At 37.1% G+C, this 20,698-nt stretch overlaps 1 protein-coding gene across 1 annotated transcript in view; it reads right to left on the reverse strand.

Moving 5' to 3' along the window:
* Nucleotides 1–20,698, reverse strand: part of LOC140158631 (IQ domain-containing protein H-like) — a 32,048-nt gene that overhangs the window by 4,122 nt on the left and 7,228 nt on the right. Inside the window, exons 4-20 of the mRNA XM_072181794.1 lie at nucleotides 20,179–20,250; nucleotides 19,565–19,640; nucleotides 18,960–19,082; nucleotides 17,724–17,804; nucleotides 16,987–17,164; nucleotides 14,243–14,460; nucleotides 13,588–13,796; nucleotides 12,760–13,096; nucleotides 12,219–12,369; nucleotides 11,357–11,532; nucleotides 10,095–10,236; nucleotides 8,446–8,576; nucleotides 7,776–8,085; nucleotides 7,136–7,410; nucleotides 6,098–6,283; nucleotides 3,289–3,414; nucleotides 2,624–2,794 (exon numbers count right to left, since the gene is read on the reverse strand). Coding sequence (XP_072037895.1) covers nucleotides 2,624–2,794; nucleotides 3,289–3,414; nucleotides 6,098–6,283; nucleotides 7,136–7,410; nucleotides 7,776–8,085; nucleotides 8,446–8,576; nucleotides 10,095–10,236; nucleotides 11,357–11,532; nucleotides 12,219–12,369; nucleotides 12,760–13,096; nucleotides 13,588–13,796; nucleotides 14,243–14,460; nucleotides 16,987–17,164; nucleotides 17,724–17,804; nucleotides 18,960–19,082; nucleotides 19,565–19,640; nucleotides 20,179–20,250 — 2,962 coding nt within the window. The remainder of the gene's footprint in view (nucleotides 1–2,623; nucleotides 2,795–3,288; nucleotides 3,415–6,097; nucleotides 6,284–7,135; nucleotides 7,411–7,775; nucleotides 8,086–8,445; nucleotides 8,577–10,094; nucleotides 10,237–11,356; nucleotides 11,533–12,218; nucleotides 12,370–12,759; nucleotides 13,097–13,587; nucleotides 13,797–14,242; nucleotides 14,461–16,986; nucleotides 17,165–17,723; nucleotides 17,805–18,959; nucleotides 19,083–19,564; nucleotides 19,641–20,178; nucleotides 20,251–20,698) is intronic.

The following is a 20,698-nucleotide window of genomic DNA, read 5'->3' on the forward strand; positions in this document are numbered from 1 at the left end:
GGAAAAATGCTTTATTGGCCGAGCAGGCGCCTGCAAAGTCTACAAATTGTATCCAAAAATCTTCAAAAAGGCTCAAAAATGGGTTTTAAAGTTAATATGCATTGTTAATCTGCATGAAGCCGTTTTGCTGCATATTCAGTAGGCCTATGCAAAAAGACCATAATTGTTACTGCTGAAACAGGGGGGAGGTGTTTATACTTCACACTCATTAACAAGTGCTTTCCAAAACAAAATGGCAAGACAGATAATCTATAAATGAAATTAAACTTGGTTCAAAGACGTGCTTAAATTGTTGTCTGTCACTAGTTTAGTGAGTTTTGTGCAAACTCTCGCATATTGGAGGAAAAGTCGAAATATGCGATTTTCCGTGTTTCGCACTGATCTTTAAAACAACATTTCTCTTGAACGAAATGTCGCAGAGACATGAAATTTTCGGTGTTGAGCTACATATTTTCTCTAATTTAATTAATAAGTGACAAATGTGGATTTTGAAAACTTTTAAATCCTTATAAGGGGCGCAACACTAAATCACTACGCATTTTATGTAAGAACGAAATTCGCTAATATAGTCCATAGTGAGTATGAGATTGTAGCGACCATATCTACCGACATGTTCACTTTAAATCACTCAATATCAGCTCATATGAATTCGACAAGTGTCTTCAATGATAACATGCAGAAAAAACCGGACATTTTTATCTCAAAAGCGATTCTCTGTGGCGGATGAAGACAACTTCCGATTTTGAAATGTGAGTGGTGAATTTAGTATATTTTTAGGCCATATTTTTTGCACAGAAATAGCGAAAAAAGTCAACGGTCATCGATATATGCCGACAAATGTTTTGGAATCTACAGAAACAGAGCTTTAATTTGATACCAAATTTATTTTTCCAAGTATTGCAGGGACCCCAGGAATGGCGCTCGAAGTAGGCCAAAATCACACGTTATCCTATGGGACGCTTATTTAGTGTTGCCCCTTATGTAATGTGAGTTGACCTTTCCACTTTCCAGTCTCATGGTGCTCTTATTTGCATAGGTCCACCCATCTCTTTAACAAGGTCAATGCCACTCAGGGCCTATGGTTATTGTATGTTTTGGTGGTAATAAAATTTGTAGTAGAGATTATAATTAGCATAATGCTACCCTTTGTTTTTGACCTGGTATGTTTGTCAGTCTAGCTCTGGTCTCCACCATGCCAGTTCCTTGCTAGACCACCTCCACCATTTTGCATTTAAGGACTTTTCATATAAAATAAATATATTGTTGCAACAAATATCTCTGTGTCATCTGTTTTATCCTTCATTTTGAATCAAGTCATCGGTTTATATCATCATTGGTTTTTACAATGGAGACTTTATTCAAGAGACTACAGCAACTGGAAAGCAAAGTTAAAGAACTGGAAAATAAACTTGTGCATCATCAGCCTTGTAAATGCAGGAATGCAAAGATAGTGCATGTGACTCCTATTATTTCTATGCCATCTGATAATACACCAGTACCAACTGCAAGAAAGGTTGAAGGAACTGTGAAATGGTATAACGTCACCAAAGGCTATGGATTCATTACCAGGACAGATAATGGACAAGATGTGTTTGTACACAAATCGGGAATTTCTAAACCGAACCCAAAACACCAATGTGCTAGTGTCGGACCGGGAGAAATAGTCATGTTTGATATTGTCAATATTTTGGGACGGACTCCGGAAGCAGTGAATGTAACTGGTCTTGATGGCAAATATGTAAATGGTTGTAAACGACCCACTAAAACTGTTTCAACAAATGAATTATCAATGTGCACCAATACAAAACTTTCAATGTCTAATTCAACCGTTGAAATTCCTATCATATCATCCACCCCAGCTGTTGACAAGTGTACAGGTAGGCCCATGGACTCATCATCACAACCATTGAGTTTGGACATTTCAACTCCACCATCTGGGATGCCCATCTCCTCTGGTTCGTCGTGCAATATTTCCTCTAAAGCAAAAGAATATCACCATGAACCTGAACCTCAACGTGTATCATCAGAATCTAAAAACTCTATTCCTTTCTGGAGGACATTTGTTTCAAGATTTTTATCTTCGCCACCAATATATGCCAGAGACCATTTAATAACATGCTGAACTATAATATACAGAATTCATTTTTATACTGACTTTGACTGAAAACCGGACTATAAATTGCTTTTATTATTGATATGAACTTGTGATATACTATTGTTTTGTTTGTTAATCGTTAAAGTTTGTGTTCAAAATATGTTTGCAGTTTTGAAGTGATCAAAATTTACTCCAATTATACCATTGTTTGCATTTTGGGATTTATCTTTGTTTATTGGTTTATGTGCATGGAAATGTTTTGGTGTAAAACCACTCTAAAACTAGCCAATTTATGGAGTGTGAATATTTGCAATGTTTATTTTTTGCCTCAATCTAAATCTGGTTTTAAATAACCAGCCCACGCGCCGACCGCTCGGAACCCCCATTCTTTTACAATACATTAGTTATTGAGAGCTTTCCAACATTTCAGTGCAAAGATCTAATGTCACACAGTGATCTGAAGAGCATTGTGCTGAGAAGTGTCAAACTTCTGATGAAATCTGTATTAACTTGATTGCATATATTTACCTTAAAGTTTGTCATTCCTTGCATATTTGGTGCCGAGATTTCTTGATGGATGACCGAGAGATTTCTCGCAAATGATGCCAGCGCCCCCTGGAGGTCTTCCCCTACAGAGAGCATACCAATGCCTTCACGCTTGTAGTTGTCTATTAATGTGAACACTGTACCTTGTCGTTCCTGGGATGGTGACAAGAGAAGCAAATAATCATAGATTTGTAATTCAATTTGGAACTGACATACTGTCAGGTTTTCTTGAACTGTAAATATTTCATTATGACGGTTTTATTCTTTCACGGTTTCTCCTTTCTCCTTCCTTCTTTCCCATCCCTTTTCTTTCTTACATATTGTAACATCTACTTTGATTTCCTATTTTCTTTCTTACTTTGTTCCCACTCCTCCCTCCCTTTCCTCTTCACATGGCCTTGATCAACATCTCTCTCATGGCACACATACCATAAACATTCGCCTAATGGCGCACCTGGGCTCCTTTGCCTTGGGGTAAATTTCATGTGCAAATAGAGAGCTCCCTCCTCTGAAATCCTGTGCCCTTATTTGCTGGTGGGAATTTTGCGGTAGGGCACTTTTAGGTTGTACCTAAAATTACACTTATGTCAAGGGAGTCCATAGCACCATTAGGCGAACGTTTACGGTAATATTGTACAAGTACCTACCTTGATATCAAAGCCTATGCCATGTGCCCTACACATCTGGAAGAACACACTGTAATGTACCACAGCTAAGTTAGTATGCCATAGACGGGTACTCATTACTGCATAGCGAGTGGTGTTAGGTGGCTCCTATAAAAATAAGAAAGACAATTATATGTATGACATTCTGTAGCCAAATAAAGATTAACAAATTACTCTATTATTATAATATTTTCCATTTTCCTAATCCCAAGTCCTCAAAATAGACTTACATATCTATAATCAAGAAGCAACTTGTTTTGTTATGCCTCACTTTATCTTTATTATATACAACTTTTTCACCAAACAATCCATATTTTGGAACCGGCATGTGAATCATTTGTAAACTCAAAATACCATGCCATGCAAGCAGGGTCTTAGCTAGAAATTAAGGGTTGCCCGTCATTTGAATAAAATTGCCTGTCCTAATTTGACCTTTAAAACATTTACCAGACATCTATAGCCCATTGGGGTTCAAAGAGTTCAAATATGTGCTGATATGGCCTTGTCCTACAAATTGGGTCTACTAAAAAGGGCAATTAGCTTCTCAAAACATACAATTTATAATATAGCATCTATCAAAGGCATTAATTTTGCCCGTCCCAGGAGCAAACTGGCCGTCTAAAATGACGGCCAGACGGGTGGCTAGCTAAGACCCTGCATGCAAGCGACCCTGCACATAGTGGTCAGTGCATGACCCATGACGCATTTGCCATAATAATATGTTTTAAAAAATGTGAAAAACAACAAACAAAGATGGACTTTCACATTGTATCCCATTTTCATTTCTTTTTGGATCAAAACAATACAGTAAAAGTTCCAACCATAGTGTTGTGAAAGCTCATGTGAAAGTAGACAGCACTGACAAGAAAATGGATAGTGTATATTGTAGACCTAAAATTACAAGCATATTTGTATTGTTTCTTTGGTCCCAATATTGATTAATAAGACTAACATCAAACAAAAAAGGCTATCTTTGCTTCTAATACAATTCATGACTTGCATATCTACATAATATGATAATTGCATATCACAGAATTGGAGAAGGAGAACCGGGACTCCCTATACCGCTACGTACAATTGCGCCGTCAGCTATGGGGAGAAAATTGGGGGTATTCGGGTCCTTGCCGATGAAGCGCAGAGACGAACGAAAAACAATTCTGCGACTCATCATTAGCGTCTTGGTATCGCGTGCAGGTTGTATTTGTGTGCGTCTCTCAAATGCACCCATCATCCATGTCGCGCTTTCATTACCTCGAGCGCATTCCGAGGGAAACCGAATACCCCAATTTTTTTCTCCATGCCTGTATCAAGATGTCGGTCGAGTCCCGGTTCTCTGTCTCTAATTCTGTGTTGCATATAGTAAAACCTGTGGTGTGATATCTTCTTCATCTAGAGTTGAACCCCAGTCCCAGCTGCTATGCCACCCTACTTGTTCCCGTGTCACCAAACCCTTATCGATTAAGTTTTTGAGTTTCAAAATCTTTCCCTTTATAAACCCATAAAACACATAATAAGAAAAGGCAGTATGATTAAAAAGAACTCACAAATAGTACTTGTTACTTTGTTCCATGGTTTGAAACATGGGGCAAATATATATCCAACTTTAAACTATAATTCTTGTATTTACACATGCATAGCATGGACTGGTTTAATGAATCAACTTATTTGGTGAAATACAAAAGGTTCTAGTTAATGTATAAGTAACAACTTGGAATTGGTTCTTGGTCACCATTTAAGAAAAAAAAACAGTAAATAGGCTAAATTTTGGCATTTATGCATTATCTTCACATGTATCAAAGTGCTTTACATTTATTCCACATTTTATTTGTTTCTATGGTCAATATGAGTTTGTTTAAAATAAAACCATGTCATTCATGCTTGAGAATAATTTTTCTAACATATAAGGCATAATGTTGTGATTGCCGGAGTCTTCCTTTAACCATAGACCGTGAAGCGATGGACGGTCATCTGGAAATTTCACATTATGCTGAAACCATGTACGTCTCGCTCGCACCTGTTGGATTAGTGTGTTTGAAAGAAGCGGCATTCAATGGAAGTACATACTTTGTCTCTGACACAGTTACGACTGCAAAGTAAACTCTGTTGTCACAAAACAATTATAGTTACAAGAAATGCCACGGTAAAAACTGCTTATTTGATTCAGTTTGAATTTAATTAAATAAATACATATATTCACCGTTGCGATTTATCTACCAATACGGGTAACTCTGACATTGTGAATTAGTTTCACTTTGCATTATATAAGCCTTGGTCTCCACGTCATGCTTGCATGGAGGCTCATAGCACAACATTCCATTGGTTTGCGACTGATAATGCAATTGAGTGGACGAGACTTGAGTTATTGACCTTTTGTACGATAAATCGATTCGATGGCAGATTTGAAGACTATCTTCTCTTTGAGTTCAGGCGAGACGATCATAGCTTCAAAGGAGTGCTGCAGATGACCGTCCATGTCTTCACGGTCTACGCTTTAATGCTTTAGCTCAAGAGGGCAGCATATCAATTTTCAACAGTGATAATCATCAACCGTACTGCACTGCACCATTAGCTAACCCTGTATGCTTACTTATCATGCTGAACACCGCTGAAAAATTGACATGCGGCCATCTAGAGCTAAAGCACTTGAACTTTTGTTCTCCAATTCAAAACAATTCATGTGTAACATGAATTTATCAAAAAGACAAATCCGGATTTGGCAGTCTGATGAATTAATAATGATGTTATGATATCCTAGAAGCAATATAAAGAAATGCAATTTAATAAACATTACCTCTTCTTCCAATTCTTCATATCTCCTCCTAGCAACCTTTTTCTTTTCTTTAATAGGCGGTGGTACCTCAAACATACAATTCCTATTGTCTAATTTGCCTCCTGTTACAAACAGCAAAAGCTGGGTCAGCCCCACACTGTCATCGTACCACAGATTGAGATCCACAGCCCATAAATTCTGTTCCATCTGTGAAATGAAGGGGGAAAAGAATGTTGTCAACAAATTTGTAAAAAATACATATATAGCTGAAATACAATTTATATTCATTCAATTAAGTCTATGTTTATTAAAATGTAAATTTACATTTCAGAGCAGCAATTGCTTCAAGGAACAGGGTTGTAGCTAGCCAAATTTTAGTGCCGGCGAAACTTAAGAGAAAATTGAATCAGAATGCCAATTACTTGACAGTAATGGGATTGGACAGCTGTTTTGAGGACAATTTGTCATTTTAGTGCTGGTCGGCAAGACCCATAATTCCCTTGAGTGCCTGTTCGTCAGGCCGAGTACCAGTTACTGCCGACCAGCGCCGACTGGTGTGGCTACAACCTTGTTAAGGAAAAATAAAAGCTAAATGTGGGCAACGAAACAAATTAAAAGGCAACCCTTCCTTGATGATTGTTTACCAGTTAATTCTGTTGATGCAAGCCTATTTTTCTAGGACTTATTGACTACCTTTTGGAAATCCCATATCACCCAACCCCAAAAAAAATTCTGCCAACAAGATTTTGTATGTTCGTAGTGTTTTTGCTTTTCAAAATCATTCTCCCTTTCCCTACAAACTAAAATATGCGGGGCATAGTAATTCCAAGACAAGTTGTATGGGATTATGCACATTAAAAAATGACAAAGTTTACCCTATTTTGGCTCTATTCCTTATTCAAGTTTAGAAAGACATTCTGATGAATGTCTAGAATAGCCTAAATATGATAAAGTTTGCTTCATTTTGTCCCATTTTTCAAGCAACACTGAGAACAACTTCCTCTCCCAATCCAAGCCCCCCCCACACACACACCCACCTCCAGAGCAGTATATACTTACAGTGTTTGGATCAATAAATGTGACAAAGTCAATAGTAAAGTATCCCAGTACACCTCTCTGCTGACAGCTCAGTGCAATCTTCCTACACGCTGTATACAATTGGGTTGGATCTACAGATGATTGAGGCATGGACATACCCCAGCAACCAAACGGTGTCTCTGCATGAATCTGATCTCCACAGGATACCATGGTCATCTCATTATTGGGTTCTATTAGCATGTTAACTGATATTGCCGTCACACTGTCTGATGGAGGACATGCTTCTATAACACCACCTATAGATGCAAAACGAAAAACAATAATGTTAAATGTTGATCAAATGCACTTAACAAACTTGTAATAAACCTTAATTTTTAAGCTTCTATAATGCCACTTGCATATAAACAAAGCAAATAATAATAAACACAATGCTGAGCTTGGTTCAGTGCATTCAATGAACTTCTAACAAACAAAATTTTCGGTTGAAATATATGTATGAACATTAAGGCTACAATATATGACAATATCGTTGTTCTTGTCATTATGTGGCACTCACACAAAATGTCTTTGAATAAAAAACACTAATTCAGTGATCACAGAAATTTCAATATTTTTGACTGATTGATAGTTGATTTGCCTCCAAGTACATCACCATACTAACCTTGACTTAAAAATGCTTCTAGAAACACTTCCCATGATGGAAACACTTTCTTGTTAACTGGCTGAGCATGACTGGAAAGGACATCTGGAATCTCGGCATGTATTTTGATATACGCTGGCTCCTGGGCCCAGCTCTGGGTCCATTTCTCACCGTACCGCACTGATTCTTTCTTCGCCCATGTATGGCAGCGTAGGTTGGGTGTGATGTCACAGTATGCAATGCCACGCCCATCTACTTCATCATCAAGTTTGAAGAGGTAGCGTTTGACATCCAGATTGTCTGTTACAAGCTGAGCTATACTTTCATGGAGCTAAAATAAAATGTTGGAGAGAATAAGACCATTAAAAAGAATCAACAATTTCAACGGTGTGAACAATAACGTAGTAAATTGTGGTTACCAGAGAGGAAGTGTATGTACTATCCTATAGGGCATTGTTATACACGTTTCTGCTTCTCATATCAAAACCAATGAAGCAATGCAACTCAAAATTTGGAACCATATGGTTTAAAGGTAGGCATCGATCTAAGATAGAAAACAAAACATGCAAAACCTGATCATGCCCTTTTAATGAGCCTGGATAGCAACAGCTTTGTAGGAAGTACCCTAGTCTCAATTACTTAAGTTCTCTGACAAGCTTAGCAAACAATTCAATTACTATATGTTCCCTACCTGTTGTAAACTGTAGACATCATAATCTGATGGTGGTATGTCAACCTTTGCACTAGTAAAGATTCTCTTAGATCCTGACTTAGTTGAGTACAGATGAGCTACCTCAGGTTCACTACCCAGTATTGGTAACCCTGTAGAATAAATACAACAAACAATGAAATGAATGAATGAGTGTGTGTGTCTCATTTACTAACTTACCACTTACATTAATCTCTTATCCCTAACCCTAATTGAATACCTGAGTGGAAGAAGGGCCCAACTCCATCAAAACTGTTTTCGAGATATTACGAAAAATCTTAATATTTGGAAAAGTTTTATAGGCAGAATATTTTCATCTTCAGGGAACCTGTAATACATGAACATACAATATTACATACATTCGAAATTATATATGATGTTTCCATGGCAACGGTACAGGTCTTAATACGATCTGGAGTTGGGCCCTTCTTCCACTAATATACTGCAAGTGCTAGTTCCGTAAGCAGATGTGTTATAAATAGCTACAGAAATTTGGTAATTACCCATTAATTGCACAAATAGAAGCATGTAATATGTTAGCAAGAAAGTTTATTGTAGTCAAAAGCAGATTTCATGGATGAACAAAATTCCTCTTTAACCCAATATTTGTGGAAACGCTGCCTTCTTCCATGAAAACCATGATTACGTGTATGTGGAAGACTATTTAGAGAGTGGATTTTGGCTCATCTTTCACACACAAGGAAGATCAGTCTGCTGGCAATAAAATGCTGGGTCTAACTCATTTTTGTAAAAAATTGGAGTTGGGCCCTTCTTCCACTCAGGTATTCAATTATTACTAATCAATTGGAGGTGGCAGTCATTCTAAAGTAATGCCACAATATTCTCACAATTGAATGCATTTGCACAAAACTGAAACACAAATACGATTCTCCTGCAAAATCACCACAGTGGTTCATACAACTTTCATACACTCCTAAACAGTGAGAACCAATCAGAGTAAACGTTAGTAAATTACTAGCCGTGCATAAATGTTGTTGCACGGGCGCGCACTCCGCGTAGTACGCGTAGTACGCGCAGTGCTTACGGACGCGCTCATTTTTCTTGCGGGTGGATGCATTTATATTTGTTTGCATTTTCCAACATTTTTAGTGACAATTTTGTTTTAAAAATTGCAAAAATCACGGGATTATTAAGTCGTGTATGAAATAGGTTAATAAATCGTAACACTTGTTGCTCGAGAAATTGTACAAAATAATGCACTTGTACTGAGATGTTGATGCGTCTAATGCCCTCCCCCTATCGTGCATTAGATGCATCAACATCTCAGTACACGTGCATTATTTTCACTCCCAACAAGTGATACACATTTATTAACCTATAATTCTTGCACTAACACATCTAATTATTGTCAAGCAACTTGGATTAAACAATCAGTCATTCAACACACCTGGGAAGTAAACTTATGCACTTCTCATCACAATTCAAAATATTAAACATAATTCTATACTTGAATTGAGAGTGAATGGGTTTTACTATCGACAGATACAAATTTCATGCATAAGTTTACATTTCCATTTACACAAGATTAGTGCATGTGGTGAGAGTTTTGACATGGTTAAAATGTGGTTTATGTCATCATATTAATGCTGTTGTTAACTGATAATACTAACCCAGCATTTGTGCTACAGACACATCATCCTTGTGCATAACACCTGGTACAATGTATGCACTCTTCCCTGCTATAAGATTCTTGATTCTCTCTATAGCTCTTGGACTATATTTCAGTAATGTAGCTAAGCACATGCTATGAGTCTGAAATGGGAAAACAAATCATTGTTACTATTCCAAATGAAGACATACAATTTTAACTGATATTTATGGTAGGATCCAATGAATACAAGCTGTATCAAAATAATGTATTCATTGATAATGGAAGAGTCACGTCAAAATTCAACATAAGATCCAAATAATTTGCAGATTAATTGTAAAACAAGTCATAAACTATACATTCTGGACATTTCAAGAGTATCAAATGTTGCATTTGGAAGAGGCAGGCTTTTCAATAAACATCAAAATTGATGGGTACCAATCATTTTGATACAGCTTGTATAACAGTTCTGGTCTTGACATGTGATCTTTAGTAGATCAAATATTTATAAGAGATCAGCTGCTGCTGGTATTAAAGTAAGTAGCTTAACAACCTGATCCACAATATATAATACTCTGTATGCCTTCCTCGAGACAGTAAAATAAAACAAAATTTTGTGCTTCTCTCAAAAACAGCTCAGGATGCTATAGATGGATTCCTTGCATCATTTCCTTTCTGAAAATGTATAAATACTGTATAAGTGGACATTTTTGCGCATGTAATTTTTCGTGCTTTGCTGCTTTTGAACTACATTGCTTGTTTTTAATTTCGCGATTTTGAGTTTTCTTACATGTACCTTTACATTAAAAGAACTTCATACACTCCTATATCAAAGCAGCCAATCAGAAAAGCTGTTAGAAAAGTACGAAACATGCATTGATTGTGTATATTGTGCACTCCGCGTACTGCGCGCATTCGCGTCGCGTAGGATTGATTCATTTTTCGGGCGGGTTGATGCATTTAGATTTGGTTCTGTTTTCCAACATTTTTAGTGATAATTTGTTATATAAAAAAAAGTAAAAATCACATGTTTTTTTCTTCTCGTGTATGAAATAAATAAACTTGTATTACTTATTGGACTCCCCCCTTCGGGGCTCGTGCATTAGACGCATCAACATCAGCGCGCGTGCATTATTTTGTCTAATTTCTCTCCCAATAAGTAATACGCGTTCATTAACCTATAAATATTCGCTTGTTTTCATTTTTCCGGTAGCTGTGTTGTGCGCCAAAAGCGCAAAAATTAATGTACCCGAACATTTTTACTTTCATAGTATGCATACTTACAGGGAAGCTATTTATAGCTTCAGGTACAATGATCTTAAACCTTGTTGACATATCTTGTTGCTCCTCTACATTGCCACTAGTTACAGCTGATTGTAGCCCTAACAGTTTATTATAGTACTGTAATGTCTCGTCATTCATGGGTACTGGTGAGATGTAAATTATTTCAACATTGGGATCTGTGCAGAAGAGATAGAGAAATATTTAGATGTTTACGACACTATTCATCAAAGACTCATAAATTTCATATGTTGACTTTGACAATTCATGTGGTAGAGACTTGAGGGATCCATACAACTAATTCACATTGTGAAGCGGTTTCATGCTAAATCCACAAACGAACTGCGATTTTGATAGACGTAGATAATTCAGTCAAGTCAAAGCTCTGAACAAACAATTCTTAAACACTTGAGAATGTTCCTGCAATCTTATTGGTTCTTAACCGTGTGATATGACACAATATCACACGGGTCAGCGTGTGTGTACTCGCTTTTTGAACCAATGGGAGGCGCACTGCAACAACGGGGCTGGTCGATTTTAAGCCCTAGGTAATTCCTTGTAAAATGTAGAATTTAATTTGATTAAAATATCTTATACTTATGCTATTTTTATTATTTTGAATTGAAGTGTTTAAGAATGAGAATAAAGGTATTGTTTCTTGCTGCTGTCGTGCATCTATCGTCTCATATAACACGGGCGCCATCATTATTTTTAGCGTAAAACAATGATGTCGCCCGTGTTATATGAGATGATAGATGCACTCCAGCAGCTAAAAACAATACCTTTATTCTCTAAGTAGCAACTCACTTAATGAAAACAAATTAAACTTAATGCAACCAAACAATGATGGCAACAATTTATTTACCTATTAAATCACAAAGTCTTGACATCTGTTGATTCTGTTGTATGTTGAAATCATTGAAAGATGCTCTAATCTTATGTGAATAACCCAGTGATGGTAAATGGATAAGAACTCTTCTGGACTTTTTGATTCGATTCCAGGACTTTTGAAATTGCTGCAAGAAAGAATTGGTAAAATCATTTCCTAAATTAAATCTCATTCATAAAGAGAGTGGATCAACTCATATATTTAATAATGGTTACTTAATTTTGCATACAATTATCAGTTATTACGGGCAGGATCCTTTATCTCAGGGTTGTCTCATAGTAACTAAGAGATGTTAACTTATAATTGGTGTCTACATCCATGTTGTATCAGCAATTTACTAATTATATATATATATTTTGATCAGCAGCTCAAAAGCTAACATTTGAACTCTGGAGAAACACTGCTGATCAATGAGTATGCAACAGAAGATCACTTGTAACATTTGTACAAGTAAGTCCAGCATTCAGTCACTCAGTAACTGCTACAATGTTACAATCATTATAATCATGATCCATACCTGTGTTTTCTCTCTCATCCATTCAAGTTGCTGCTTCCTAGTAGTCTTCAACTGCTTCCTAATCTTTGCCATCTTGACATGCATAACCCATGAGATGGCTATCACTCCAGCAGCCCACTTCTTCTTCCTGTAGTCAAGATATGCTAACCTATCCATGTGCCTTCTCCAGGTGGATTGGATCTTTGTTGCAGCCACATCTTCTCCATCTGGACCGAGGTACCTTCTACCAGGTCTGCTTATGAGAGCTCTGATATCATCTATGTTTATGATGACTGTTAGCAGGTCTTTGTGGCTGGGTTGTTTGTCTAGTTCATATTCAATGGCAAGATCAGCTAATCTGTCAAATTAAGTATCAGTGGCAAAATTACATAATTGCATTATGTTGAAGTAAAATTATTTACAGATGAAATTTCAAGATATTGTTTGAACCATCCTATTTGGAGGCACAAGAATGAATATTCATTGAAAAAGCTGAAAGTGGTGGAGGAGAAAGTGCATGAACTTGGGCAAAAATACCACAAAACAGACTGGAAATTTATACATATAAATGGTAAATACAGTATTTTGAAAAGACCCTTTGGACAATGCCCAATTTGGCGCAAAAAGGTCTTTGCAAAATAATGCAGAAAAAACTGAACATCCTCATACCTCATGTAATGCATGATCTATAGCAAGTAATTTTCTACCTTTGAAATCGCTAACGCTTGTTCAAAACGCTGGTGCACACATGTATGTGCTTAAAGACACCGCATAGACACACACAAAAACACCTGCCTCAACGCATTAAGGTCACTGCCACATCACCATGGAAATGGTATAGCTACTTACTTGTCACCGTTGATAAATGCCACAGGAATTGCATAGCTGGCTAGGAATCTCTCCAAATACTTGAGCATAGTGACAATGTTACCCCAGGATAAACAGTAGTGTTGTTTGAAGGCTACAAAATCCTTATTAGTGTCTCTCACTTTGCCGTGTTGTATAGAGAATCTATGATGCAGGTGTCTGAACTCACTTGCTGGAGTGGTGGGTGGTGGCTACAGGATATACAAATATGCTTCATTTACATTTACGTTTATTACGATTCTCACTTGGAGATTGTTGCTGATCAATGATAGCATTGATAAATAAAGCTGCAACAGGATGCAGCTGATGAGGATTGGGAGGTTGCTTATTCAATCTAAGTGTTGGGACAAAACTGTCATTGAGATATGTAATATCAACAATTGAATTTGTCTACGCAGGTTTTTGAACTACAATTTTGCACTGCTAAAGATTAATGTTAAGACAAAGACTAAAACAATTGATGAATAAAGTTTGACAAAGTATAACTATTATCATTTAATCTGTAATCTCTCTCCCAACAAAATGGGAGAATAGAGATGAAGAAATCATGTAATGGTGAAGAATACCCTGTTAAAATCACTGCCATAAATGTCCAATTATGATCATCAATTATTTCTAGTATAAACCAAACACTCACCAGTGGTCCATCATGGGTCTTGACTGGCACAAGACTCATAGATTTCTGTGACTTTGCTGATGAAGGACCTCTAGACCTTATAGGCAGAGGTGAATCTGCCCATGTCTTTCCATCAGAGGATGCTGTAGCTGGTCGCATTTTGGCCACTTTAGTTGGAGCTGGTACAAGATCTTTTTGTTTGCTTTCCAAATCCATCTTGACTTGTGCAAGTATGCCATCTAGTTATGGAATGAAAGTGAAATATAAACAGATCTAACTTATGAACAAAGACAAAGTAAAATAGTATGGTACAAAATGGAAAGTATGGAAAGTCAACACTTGGTTTAGTGGTCATAAATCTTAATATGATTGATTAAAAACATTGTAATTGATAACATGTGTGCAGATTAACACTCCACTTGCATAAAACAAATTCCAAATCCTCCACTAAGAATTTTGCGATTTTGTGAAACTTGGTGCAATTTACAAGTTCCAACATCTATTACTGCGTAGAAAGATACAATCTGATGAAAGATACAATCTGATGATGTTGTTGTCATCGTAGTGCACGGACGTGTGGAAATTTGTCTCCATGCCTTTTAATGTTTTTAATTCTGTGGTAACCGTGAAGTGTCGTAATTTTTCTTCGCTGTAATTTGTGCTGGTGTTTATGGTGACTACTGTGAAGTGATTCTGTTGACTACCGTGAAGTACCTAGTTATATTCTTGTTGGATTGACAAGTTTGTACCGAGCTGTATTTTGTGTATTTTTACGATAAGCTTGGCTACTGAGTTCTCCCACCACGAACGACGACCCATCACCCAAGTGCATGCTGGGATCGAGCCCGCCACCATCTTTAAAAAATCTCTCCCAATTTCATGAATTTTGGAGGCCGGTATTTACAATCACATGATTAGGTCAGCTTGCTTATTTTTAACTTTTTAGTCATTTTAACTCCTTGCAATATTTTTAATAACATTTTGTTGTAACTGATTGATTGGTGTTTGATGTTTTTATCATATATCTAAACTTTGGCTACCGCATTGCCATACTTGCTGTGTGATCGTGACTCGCCTCGTACATGTCATGCATATTTTGTAGACTAGTTTGCACCCAAATACCTGCTAGCTCTCGTAACTCTTGCCTAGTAAAATTTGTGTTTATTGTAATGCATGACTCCGACAAAATCCATCTAGTTGTGAAACTGTGAACCGTTCCACTTGTAGTTTCATTTAGTGCTGTCATTTGCTTGCTAGCGAATAGAAATAGAATTGACTGGTTGTCGACCCCCCGACTCAAACCAATGGAAAAGGAGAGTCTCCAATGCTGTGAAAGCTTTCTGGAAAAGGGAACTGATGTTTGAAGCCCTGGACAAATCGTCTCTTCGATTTCTGAATATGTCCAATTTCAAAATTGGTACATCCCATCCAGTATGGAGTACCCTGACTGATGATCCACGTGATGTTGAGAGAGCAGCGGTCAAAGCTAGAATCCTCACTGGTACCTATCTATTACAAGGCAACAGGGCTAGATTTAATCAATTTGAGGTGGACCCCACGTGCCCCATTTGCAGATCCGAGCCTGAGGACAGGCTTCATTTTATCCTGCGTTGCTGCAAGTTGGCGGTGAATCGACATTATCATCTGTCAACCCTTATGAAACTGCTTGCGAGATACTACAGTGAACTTGTGGTTCAGAAGATCTTTGACTGCAAGGACACCCTTCTCCAGGTGATCTTAGATTGTACACACTCTTCACTTGTGGAGCTGGGTGTTAAACCCAACCTTAGGAGTATCTGCGAGGAGGTGGAACCAGTCACCAGGCTTATGTGTTACAGTCTGCAATGCATGTTATGAGAAGTTCGCTAGCAATAGCAACTGCAGCTGTGAACGACACATAATTTCTCTTCCTGCATTTTTCCTGATCATACACACCTCACTGTGTTTTTAAAGGCACATGTAGTCTTGGCACCTAAAAAGGTTCTTACATATATATTTTTCACCTTTATTGTGGCACTCACACCTATATTTTATATGCATGCAATGAACTCGAACTTTTTCTCATGTACATGTAGATTGTGTCTTTTGCTTAGTGAGAGAATTCGCAATTGTGATGAACTCATACTGCTGTCTTATTTTGCAAGCATTAACCCTTTGATGAGAATTTGCGATTGTGATGAACTCATACTGTTTGTTAATAGGCAAGCTTTTTGTCTCCAATGAACTATTATTATGTGGTGGTGGGTCAGGATTGACTGTTATATGTTTGATGTGAACTACTGATGAATCTCATCAGCTAAACTACACCAATTGGTGGTGCGTCTGAATGAAAAGGCGGAATAATCCTCAACTGAACTGAACTGAACAAGGCACAATTATTTCCAAATTGGAAAGATTATGGTCAGTACAGGCTATTGCCAATACAGCACCATCAAATGAACTGCATGTGTGCCATTTATTGCATCATGTATTTAGTGCATGTATAGAGCAGCAACAATTCTTTTTTTAGTGCCCATCTTTCTCCTTGAATCAAATTTGTTAAAACTTATGGTGAGAACAACTCTCCAAAGTTTGATTTTCATCTAACGATATCAAACTTTTAAGTTAAAATATCAAAAGGTTTTAGATGTTAAAACATCTATTTTACTAGCAATATGACTGTATATCCTTTTAAATTCGTCTCACGCTTACCAAGAATGGATCTTAAAAATCAAATGAAACTAACCTCGAAACGATACACTTTTTATACCCAGTCATATACTTACCACCTGTCCCCATTCCTCTATGATCCTTCCTCTCACGTGGGTCATACATGGTCACAAGCTTTTGTCTTACTGGGTTGGGATCAAGGGTCAACTCTGCAGCTGGTGGTATCAGACCTCTCTCCATCAAGCTGAGTATTCCTTTACGAGCATCCTTTTCTTGAATTGGAGGGGGTATGAGCTATATAATAGATGAGAAGTACAATGGGGTAAGATTAAATTTGGAATAGTGCATTCAATTCGAATTTTAGCATTTCGCTTTGAGCAGTTTGAGGCCCAACTCCAAATACACCATAAACACGCAAATATACACCATAAACACCTATCCAAAAATATTATTGCAATTTAGATGATGCCTTGAACATCTTAATACTAATTATAGAGAGTTTGTCCGTCTGTCCATTGCGCTTTCGGCGTGCTGCGCTGAGCTATCAGCGTGCACGCAGAAGCGAAATACGCGGAGTATCAACGGGCGAGTGCGAAGAGTACAGACCGCAGCAGTGCGGGTATCGCAAAGCATTACAGTGTGCATGTGACTAATTTACAGGTGCATCTCATCGGACCAGAACCAGGTAAGGCCTATAGCCCATTATATTGATCACTATTAAAGACGCAGGCCTATAATATCATTGTAGTTTAAAAGGTCAGGGCGGGTATAGGCCTATAATGAGAACCACCCAACCCGAGAACCGCGAAATCTAGTTTATTATAATAACCTCAATATAATATTGTGTACTTACCTGTGGATCAACTCTGTTAGCCTTTGGAAGCACTGCTAAGTGATCTACTGTTGAACCGATAACAACTTTCATCGGTGGAGGCTAATAAGAAAAGTACATGCAAAAAAAGTTTACATTAAGTTACTATAACTCCACACATATTTAACCAATCAACATAATTGAATAACATTGGTACGTAACAGAGCAGTAAGATTAGGAACAAGAGAGAGAAGAAAACAGTTTGCCACACCCAGTCAACTTTAAATGGGCTCATTTTTGTTATGCGTGTAAGGCCCATTATGCAAACGTTCATGAAATGTTTTAAGACACAATTAGCTATAATACTGTCACAAACCGCTCACAGAAGTATCCTGTGCCTTCTTCAAGTCACTTATGGTTCTGCCCGGCCTCAAACCCACAATCGTAAGATTAAAAGGAGAGCGTGCTAGAGTATAGACCAAAAAAGGACTTCCTCGTCTGGTTTATGACGATAACACACTTATACCTCCGTGATAATACTATCCTGGTGCCCATGCATGAGAATCCAAATGATCTAATATGGCTGATTTATCTACGTGTTATGGGTTCATACCACTAAATAGGTTTCCATAGTCTTAATTAGGGGCTGTTTCCGGCCATAAGTCAATTAACATTGAACTTTGAAATATAAACTTTATATCATTTATCTGCCAATTACATGTTACATCTATTTTTTGAGAAAAAAGTGTTACTGTTATATTAAAAAGATTGTCACATGTTTACACAGGACTGCTAATCCTGTTTTGATCTTGTGTGTTCATACACACATAATCGTAAAAATCACCCAAATTTTCATGTTTTCTCTTCAAATTTGTAGAGATCACATTCACAAGGTCTAGCAAACCACAATTATCAACACTAAAATGCCTAGTATTGTACTGCTTTTGCACAATCAATTTTTATGCAAAGTTGAAACTATTAAAAACTCTTCACATACTGATTTAGTGGTATGTGAACCCTTATGCACAAGGCTATTATGGAGTCTGTACTCTCCTGGTCTAGCCTCTTTGATTGGTGCACATATTGACAGAACACATTCTTATGATAGCAAAATTCTACTTTTCTTTCCTATCTACTTTATGTCACAACCCTCTATCCTGAACTTAATGTTAGACCCATGGAAAAACTGAGTAGCAATAATTGCATAGAAGCTATTGTCATTCTCACCTGCTGCTAAATGAGTAGCAATAATTGCATAGAAGCTATTGTCATTCTCACCTGCTGCTTTTTCCTTTTATCCACAATAAGTGGTAATGAGACGCCGTAATTGTCACTCAGAACTTTTCTGTTTTGATTACTAGTTGGGTCCTGGATGGCTTTCATTTTATTTTGGAATTTATTCTGTGGAGAAAAATTATAAACATGTGTTTAAAAAAAAAAAACAAGTTCAGACAAAAGACATAATCTTGTATTGAAAAGTAAGTTACAGTTACATTTGTGATTGATACAAAATAAAATATGCCAACAAAAATGTCAGAAATGTAGCCTACTAAGTAGTACTTGTCAATAGAATTTTTTTGATGTTTAGTTTATCTCTTGTTCTACAATGAAATGAAGTAACATTAATACTCAATAATACTATTGAAAGATTGGTAAGAAAAATTAAAAAGTGCAGTTTGACATAATCATATATATGTAACATGCGTCCAATACTTTTTGTATTGTACAAAACTGAACTGTACAATTTATAGCTTAAAACTATTCTGAAATATTTTTATTCATAAGTATGCAAAAAATATTTCAGTAATTTCTGTCAATATTACAAAAATCACAAACATGAAAATGTGTTACTCTAAAACTCTCCGTGCCAATTATAAACTTACAGCTTGTCCAGGTGATGGTCCAAAGGGACCTCCTCCTCCTGACGGTTCTATTGCAGTGAACCGCTGAGATAATTTCCTGAAATAAACAAAAATAATCCACATAATTATACATTTTTAAAATACAAACTTCTCTGTTCTGTTTCAAGTATTACACATCATAATCAGCTCACAGTCACATGGAGGTCTCACTAGCTACCTAAAATGACATATTTTTACTGGCACGGCAGCATTGAGGTCAACTTGTGCTGCTCTTAAGGGCTTGGCAGCATATCGACCCGTGGTGCGCTTTGAGGGATCCAAGTATCCAGAAAGCGTGATAAAATACCATTTTATTATTATTGTTATTATTATATGGGACTGGTAGTAATAATGAAAATGTGATAAGGGTGGTTGCACGAGAACGGCTGACTCAAGATTGCTTTCAGCAGTTACTCTTTCTCCCTTCCTTTTTTTCCATTCCATCCCTCTCTCTCTCTCTTGCCTTTTCTCCTTCTTCTCCATATTCTGGTGTGTCTATGGTATTGGATCCTCCACCTTGACACATCTTCTCAATATCAACATTTCAGGGTTATAAATCACATAAAATGAAATTCAAACCAAAAACACACACTTACTTCTCATGAAATGCCCTGGCATTTTTCCTAAATGGTAAATCTTCTAACACGCTGATGTCCCACACTGCTTCCCTGTAGAAAGTATCAAAGAAAAATAATGTTGTAGTTGACAGCAAAGTTGTAAAACAACAACAGCTAATCTATTACCATTTGAAATTTGCTCTTTATTTATTATCTCTCCTTCTCTCACAATCATTCAACTCACTATTAAAATCACAAAAACTGTGTTGACTTCAAAGTAGACTCCACATTGACCATGACATGCAAAATATGTACATCCAGATTATTTGTCATGGACCTAACAAACTAGGATTAAAGTGCTTGCTTGTTTGCCTTCTGTGTGAAGTGTGTGTGCTGATAATGCAGGCTAAGCAATAAGCACATACCTTTGCAATGCTCAAGCTTATCGTTTGAAGTCGGGTTTTGGTTGATAAATGCCCTGAAGTACAATATTTTGGTCTCCATGCACGGTGACATTTCAACGTGGCAGATTTACCAGAGTACTATACACAGGACTATT

Source organism: Amphiura filiformis, chromosome 8 (assembly GCF_039555335.1).
Source record: "Amphiura filiformis chromosome 8, Afil_fr2py, whole genome shotgun sequence".
In the NCBI taxonomy this organism is placed as follows: domain Eukaryota; kingdom Metazoa; phylum Echinodermata; class Ophiuroidea; order Amphilepidida; family Amphiuridae; genus Amphiura; species Amphiura filiformis.